This window comes from Seriola lalandi, unplaced genomic scaffold (assembly GCF_002814215.2).
Source record: "Seriola lalandi dorsalis isolate HSWRI2012SDOR001 ecotype SW California unplaced genomic scaffold, Sedor1 jcf7180002054885, whole genome shotgun sequence".
In the NCBI taxonomy this organism is placed as follows: Eukaryota; Metazoa; Chordata; class Actinopteri; order Carangiformes; family Carangidae; genus Seriola; species Seriola lalandi.
The window spans coordinates 2,127,777-2,136,064 of record NW_019525437.1 but is presented as its reverse complement, the minus strand read 5'-3'; the positions used below and the strand labels follow the sequence as shown (position 1 = coordinate 2,136,064).

At 38.3% G+C, this 8,288-nt stretch overlaps 1 protein-coding gene across 1 annotated transcript in view; it reads left to right on the top strand.

The window, feature by feature from the left end:
* Nucleotides 1-8,288, top strand: part of LOC147817822 (uncharacterized) — a 14,300-nt gene extending 6,012 nt beyond the window's left edge. The window contains exons 2-6 of the mRNA XM_087180050.1: nucleotides 3,052-3,209; nucleotides 3,748-3,867; nucleotides 4,611-4,635; nucleotides 6,132-6,176; nucleotides 7,369-8,288. Of these exons, the coding sequence (XP_087036176.1) occupies nucleotides 3,052-3,209; nucleotides 3,748-3,867; nucleotides 4,611-4,635; nucleotides 6,132-6,176; nucleotides 7,369-7,553 (533 nt within the window). The 3' untranslated portion in view covers nucleotides 7,554-8,288. The remainder of the gene's footprint in view (nucleotides 1-3,051; nucleotides 3,210-3,747; nucleotides 3,868-4,610; nucleotides 4,636-6,131; nucleotides 6,177-7,368) is intronic.

The window sequence follows — 8,288 nt, the reverse complement described above, 5'->3', positions numbered from 1 at the left end:
CACACACACACACACACACACACACACGCACACACACACACACACACACACACACACACACACACGATTCTTTTGTTTTATTTTTACCCTCTTCCACAGAGCGGCTTTATGAGCTCCTGTGATCCCGCTCTTCAGACTGCCAAAAAGCACATCCTTATTTTGCGCCACCTCGGATGTCAGGATGTCGATCTCCATCTCTGAAAAGTTTGGTTTTTTGCCAGTAACGCTTCTCTCCATGTTTGACCTTAGTGGGCGAGGCCTCCGAACCAGGAATATTTAAGGGCGTAACATGTTAATGACGATCGAATTCAGCCGCCGCATTTATCAGGACCCGATCATTCGTACGCTGAGATTGCTCAGATACCAATGTTTCATGAATCACACGTGGATCTTATCGTACGACCAATTCTGCGCTCAGATCTGCGCCTGTTTTCACGCAAGATTGATAAATGAGGGCCTGTGTGTGTGTGTGTGTGTGTGTGTGTGTGTGTGAGAGAGAGAGAGAGAGAGACTAAGTGACGCAACTCTGATGCAATGCAGTCAGTCGTGCACCTCTGGCTACAGCAGCATGTCAGCAAGCTGGTGATAAAGTGTAAAAGTGGCGGGAAATCAGACCAAGATCACAGCAGTGGTGAGCGGCTGAGGACTCTTTCCATTCACGTTTATATGACATTACTCATATCAAACCACTCAGGTTTTACCGTCCCGTCAGAGTGTGTTTAAACAGGAGCAGTGGCTTTCTGTTTTCATCTCCACACGCCCTGACATAATCTCTTAGAAACACAAGTGTGTGAAATCACATCGCTGGGCTGAAGTCAATAAATCAAGACTTTAAAGACCTGTGGTGACTCCAGAAACTTTATTAGAGTCTGCAAGTCTTCAAAACGATGAAAGTGTCTCACAATCCATTTAACAAACACATAAATGATACGTACACACACTTAAATTGGAATTTATAAACGTAGAATATGTCACTCATTCCTTTGACCATGTGAACACACAGTTTTCCAAAGTGATCCGAGTTACAGTGAAGTGAAAAAACCAAATAAGCCGAGACCTGTAATTTAACAAAATAAAACTAACTTCACAGAGCTTTATTCATCATCATCATTAGTTTACAGAGCAATAACAATTATACTATTCATGTCCTTGTTATTTATTGTGAGTCATTGTGTCAACTGTTTGATACTATTTGAATATTGACTAATCCCAGTGTTGAAACCTCTGGAGCCTCGTTAAGACTCTCTAGTCCCAGTAAATGAAGTTCAGAGTAAAACAGGACTTTACATTAGAGTGATTGTACTAAAGTAAATTGATGCAGGTTTTTATACCCCAGTTTCACAATCAGTGAAATTGTTCTTGTCTCATCTTTCTTCTCTGTGTCTGATAACTTGTGGTGGAGACAGAGTTTTTTATACAATGTGATTGATTAAGGGAGTGTCTTCATCCATTTATGGTTAATTGTGGGAGTGGAATCGAGGCTTGTGCACATGCGCCCAATTTGTCAGTGAAACATAGTTTCATTTTTAAAAAGCTTAGTTTCCTCAAACAGCTGTTCACTGTAGTTTTTTATCAAACAGGAGGAACTTTGAACTATTGTTAGCAGCGGATGAATCCACATTTGGTGATGTAGTGATTGTTTGGGGAGTTTTAATAGTTTCTGGAAACAGTGATGCTCTTTGACACTTGAGGAATCAGATATATCACAGTTTAACAAGTCCTCAACCGTGTCACCAGACTAATTCTCTAATAGAATGAGCTCATTCTCCTTTTAGTCAGTTAAAAAATCAGTCACCAACACACCGACAGCGGAAGACGCAAGTGAAAGTCTTTTGGTTTTCATTTTCACACGCCCTCGACAGGGAATGTCCGCCTATGTGTTTGAGGAAAATTCCTTTCACCTGACGTTCAGATTCACAGACACAGATCAGCTGCATGGCGCCGCTGCAAGTTAACACATAAACAAATGATAAAATCCTGCAGTAAAGTTAGAAGCAATCATGGCGTCTGCAAACGTCCTCACGTCCTACAGTCACAAAGATAAGGTCTGATAACATGATTTAAATTTGATTTCATCGATTCATTATTGTTTTGTTTTTGTCAGAGGAAAGTGTTGTCATCAGCAGAGGGAAAGAAAAGAGACAAGAAGCTAGTAACTGACTCCTCCAGCCCGAAGCTTTCGAGCTTAGAGCATCATTTAATTCTCCTTCTTCCCTATTTGCCTCCACTATCCCTACATGTAAGTACCAGGAGAAAGGAGTTTATTGGCACCTGATTCATATGAAATTGTGTGAATCGGATAAATCACAGGCTGGATTGTTAAGTTTTACCTGCATTATTGTCTTGTGAGTGAATGGAAATGCAAACCTATATTGCAGGAGCACATTCATTTCACCAGACTCTATAGTAAATGACAGATTCACTGACTGATGTGCCGCTTCACCTCCTTCCGGTTGAAGTCATTTCCTCCTTTGCTACGTGCGTTCATAAAAACTCTACATGCTGGTTTTACTTAATTTTTATTCCTCCGCGGTGGTGACAGTCAGAGCGGCAGCCATATTGTTTTCAACTTGTCCGCCCGTCCGTCCGTCCCATTCTAGAACACACAATATCTCTGTAACGCCTTGAGGGAACTTCTTCAAATTTGGCTAAAACATTCACTGAACAGATTAGATTTTGGGGGTCAAAGGTCAAGTTCACAGTGACCTCAGAAAACATGATTTTTGGCCATGTCAATGCAATATCTCGAGAAATCCTCAAAGGAATCACTTCGCATTTGGCACAAATGTCCACTAGGACTAAAGGACAACCTGATGAGACTTTGGTGGTCAAAGGTCAGAGGTCATTCTAACCACAAGACACTTTTTAGCTATTATTCAAGACTTCACACAGCAATTATGACAAAATTTCACACAAATGGTTCATATTTTATATGACTCTAGATAAACAGGGATGTCACCTGAAACTACAAGGAAGTGATTCTGATTCTACGTGCAGAGACATGAGTCTTACTCAAGTGTCTTAACTGCCTTCTTTGTCATTCATTTTCAGTTCTTGTGGCTCAGCTGTTTCAGCTTTCTTCAGCTGCAGCCGAGTCTTCATCGTCTCTAAAGTGCAACGTCACACAACAGTCTGATGCCACCTTCAGGTACCAGCTGACTGAGCCGCCCCTTTCATCCAGGTGTACGACCTGCTGGGAGGACCGCAACGTAAGTCCCACACACTCAGCCACACATGTGTTTGCAGTGAGGATCTTTAATAAGCTCTGATGCTGAGGTCATGATTTGGTGGAGAGGCTTGTGTGTCTCAAAGACCCTGAGATCTGTGCCGGAGGGAGTTTAACTCTTGCCGGAGGAATAAAACAGCTGCATGATGAGTCAGCACCAGTCTCTTGGCTTAGTTGCTTGTCACTCTTGTTTTCTGTGGATTCCACAGTGTGTTCACTTTCCTAAGACAACGCTGTTGAGTTGTTGCTGATGAGCAGCAAATTCAGATCTTGTGATGAAAGATTGTCATAAGGAGAGTCTAGATGTTTTAATCTACTTCCCCGTGTTTGATGTTTTCCACAATATTCTGCAATGACAACCCCACTCACACATCTCTTTTCTTCTTCCGCCTTCTTTTTTTTTAAAAAATAAACAATGTGATGATAAAAATCCGGGGGAAGCCCCACCTGATCACGACGGTCTGTGCGTGTACAAACTGACTCGACTGCCGATGGGCGTCTATCTTGTTTTCATTTTTCAGAAAACTGTGATTGCTCGTAACGCTGACTATGATCGAATCCTGGTCCAGACTCTCACCAACCAGTCCATTGTCCTGAAGTCCTGCCTGGACCACCTGACCTACTTAAGGGACTGTTCTGGGGTAAACAAGAGCTTCATATTCAGACTAAGTGCCAACATCAGACCCTTACAATCTTTCACACAAAAGTCAAATTTCATACTGACCTGATGAAAAAAGCAGAAGGGAGTAGAGGTGGAAATACAAGTAGTTGAACTCCCTTCAAATAAATTAAAAAAAACATAGAATTACTGCTTCACAGTTGTTTGTGCCTCTGCCAAAACACTTTTTGTGTTCTTGAGATATCTTATTCACAAGGCCAAAATTGCGTTTTGTGAGGTCACCATGACCTTGACCTTTGACCACCAAAATCTAATCAGTCTGTCCTCGAGTCCAAATTAATATTTGCACAAAATTTCAAGAAGTTCCCTCAAGGTGTTACTGGGATATTGCGTTCACAACGCCAAAATCAGTTCATCCTTGAGTCCAGGTGAATGTTTGTTTGTCATCAGTCACCACTGTAACAACATCTCATTATAGTAATCACTTATTCCTGCCACCCACACCTGGACATGTCAGGACATGTTCAGACATGTCTGGACATGTCTGAACATGTCCTGACATGTCCGGAAATGTCCACTTTAAATCAAACAAATTTTTTAAATTGACTTTTAGTCAAAAGTCAATTTATCAATTAAAAAGAGAAAAGTCACTGACTATTAAACTGACACCAAACTAAAACACCAGCACTGAGTTTTACATGCAGGCCTGAGTTCCGCACTGAAAATCTAATTTTAACTCTCACTTCTCCATTATTCTGTTTTTAGGTAAGGGAGACCACACGCTGCATGGGTGAGTGCTGCATGAAAACCTCCAGTTGCAAAACGGAAACTATCTGTTTTCAGTATAAAGGTTATAAAAGTCATTTATGAGAATTTGCCACATTTGCAACACCGCAAAACAAAGTTGCAGATCAGTCAGACCCTCTTGAAACTCCCAAATTTCCCCCTCATCAGTCTACACTCAATACCCCACAATGACAAAGTGAAGTCTGAATTTTTGAAATTTTTGCAAATTTATTAAAAGGGCCTCTCCCCTGATGACTCAGCGAGTCTGGCTCCATCATATGCAGGGGTTTTAGCATAAAGCTGCAGCATCAAAAGATGTGAACAAAGCGAAGGGGTCTGGGAACTTTCTGAATACACTGCAGCTACAAAGACTGAGGAACTCAGTGATGTTGTCATACTGAACTTACACTTTTAAAAATCAAACCATTGTGTGTTTCAGCAGAGTAGAACACCATTTAACAAACTACATTTACCCAAGTACTGCACTTAAAGCAGCTGCAATATTTACACCTAGATATATATAATACTTTTATAATAATAACAATGACACAAAAATACAATTTACAGTAGCCAGGTTTCCATCCAAATGTCGTGCAAAGTTTAACCAAATTCTGAGAAAGTCAGCAAAAGAAAATGCAAATGGATCCACATTTTCATCCACAGCTCTGATGTGAATGTGAGTAGTTGATAAACAGCATTAAACCATTGCATTAGAGAAAGGCACAAGTGAACATTTGCATCTTATTTGTTGCATTTTGCTTTTATTGATGCATTTTTCCATTTGTCTGATCACAAGTTCAACATTTTACTCCATATTATCTGTTTGCTGCTTATTGTTTAGAATCTCATTACAGAACCTTTAAGTAAATTTTACTCCATTACATGTATCTGACAGTGTTGGAACTATTTTCTTTTTTTGCTACAGTTTTGGATTTTACATAAAAAACGTAAAATAAAAAACACACAATAAGCTTTTAAAATACAATGCATTGTTAAAATTAATCTGGTCGTTCTCAGCTTCTTTCACTTGTGACCATTTAGAATAACCACAACTTCACATGGTAGTTGTGGTTATTTCCCTTAGTCATGTTTTACATGTGTGTCAGTGTTTCCATCCACTTGTGTGTATGCAAAATTTCAATTTGGAAACAAGTTGAAATATCATGAAAAGCTCATCGTCTTCTAACTCTGTGGTTTACTGGCAGCGACCGGAGAATCAGCTCCACCAGCTGTTTGTCTCCATCAACCAGTCTAGTCATAGGCGGGAAACAATTGCTTTTTCTTTTGACAGATCAAAGTCTTAAAGTCTGTGCTAAATTTGGAGGGAAACCTGAATCATATCCGCTGTTGTTTTGGCAAACGAAAGCGTCATTTAAATTAATCTTAATAAAAACTATGACATGATGATGAACAATGACAGTCCAACTTTCTCATCATAGCTTTTACTCATCATTAACACATGTACTTATTTGTTCCTGACATGATGTTTCTGTTTTACAGTGAACTGCAGCCTTTACTTGGAAAAGGATCTTCCCTCATGCATTGGTGAGTTACCACACATTTCAGATTTAATGAAGTGTTCATGCTGCTGTGGTTTCAGATCTTGCTTCCAGAATTTGAAACCACATTGTTATTTGGATGCAGCCAGGTGTGATCGACATCTCTACAGAGTTGCCACATTGTACGGCGTGATTCTAGTGGTATTTACTGTTACCACATGTTAGACACGTAAATCTTAAAAGACTAACAGGAAGAAACACATTAAGCATCTGTTGGGGACTATTTTTAGCGGCAGATTAATGGTTGTTGTGGAACTGTAGTGAGCATCTGGGGCATAAGAACAGTGTGTGGGACTAAGTGTAAATAAACTACCTGATCTGCAGACTGACCTTTTATCAGTGTTTGCGTACCAGGTCTAAATACAAAGGCCTGTGGTCAGAGACAGTTCACATGTTCAGTATCAATCATGATCAATATCAACCTTTACTGCATGTTATTTTTATGTTTTCCTAATAATATAGAATATGTCTAGGTATATAAAATAATCAAATACTGGGGACACCATCAGTAAAAGTCCTGCATTCAAAATGTACTTAAAAGTAAAAGTACTCATTATGCAGAAACTCCTTTGTTATATTATTAATAACAATTTATTTTATTATTATTATTATTTTGGGGCATTATTGATATTGTGACTTGTCAATTTTTAGGCACTTTACATGCTACAGGTTAGTTTAAAGTAAAACACTGCATCATTTTTTATCTAATCTTAATCTGATAAGTAATTAGTAACAATAATCACGTCTGTCAAATAAATGTAACAGAGCTAAAAAAAACAATGTAGGAGAGAAGTATAAAGTAGCATAAAATGAAAATATGCATTGTTGAATTAGCTCAAAATTTGCACTTTCATAATGTTGACCATGTTCACAATTGTAGTTTAGCGTGTTGGCATCCTAACACTTCATACTTATTAGTAAACACAAAGTACAGCTAAGGCTGATGGGAAATCCCATTAGTTTTGCAGGTGTTTGGTCACAAAGCAAAGTATTTTGACCTGATGGTGGCACTAGAGGAAAAGTCAGAATATCAGCAAAGTTACTACTGTTCATCCCGTTGGGAGCATGAATGTCTGAACCACATTTCATCACAATCATCAAACAGCTATTGAGATATTTGAGTCTAAGTCAATGTCAGTGTTTATGACCTGTTTCCTCTTGTCTTTTTCTCCTTTCAGTGAACACCTCCTTGATCTGTCTCTCTAAGACTCAGCGTTTGCACAATCTGATATTTGGACTTGTTATCTGTGGGATCATAGTTGCTGTTGTCATTGTGGGTCTGGTCATCTGGTTTGTTATCTCCAAATGCTCCAAGCGTAGAAGACTGCCGACTTGCCAGTGTCATACACTCCAGCTGCTATGACTCAGATTGGAAAACAAATAAGACATAATATAATTTGATTTGGTAAAACACAACAGTGGCTCAACAAGGATGAAGTCTGGCTGATCCTATGATGAGTGATTTAAACAACAATAGTATTAAAAATAATATTGTAGCACTTTATTATTATTATTATTATATATTTTTATCATTAAAAATGTTTTAAATTGCTTAATATAATAATAAATAATAATATAATAATATATTCAATAATAATGATATATATATATAAAGTCCAGTAGCCCAAAGAGAGACAGACCATTTTATACTCGCTGATTTCTGTTTTTACAAATATTCATAAAAAACACAAGGGTTTAAAAAGAAAGAACAGGATTTTCTGTATACTGAATTTTTTCTTCTGTTTTTCTTCAGTTTTAAAAAAGATATTTTTAATGTTTCTAAGTGGTGAGCCTGGTCTGTGGAGAGACCAGAATGGATCTTTCAGAGGATCTCAGACTCATTTGGTGGAAAACAACTGTAGTCAAGACAGGACTAAAAGTTGTCCTCTTAACTTACTGGCACACTATAGCTTTTGTTAAAGCTCAGTTTTTCCTTTAGTTTTTATCGTATTTGTATCATATCATATTTCAAACTTATAGGTTTAATAATTTTGAATCAGAACCACCACTATTTGGAGCAAGTAGCTCATGAAAAATAAGATTACTCACTGGAAAATGTTTAAAAATAAACCTAACTGGACTCTATGAGAACTTCAAA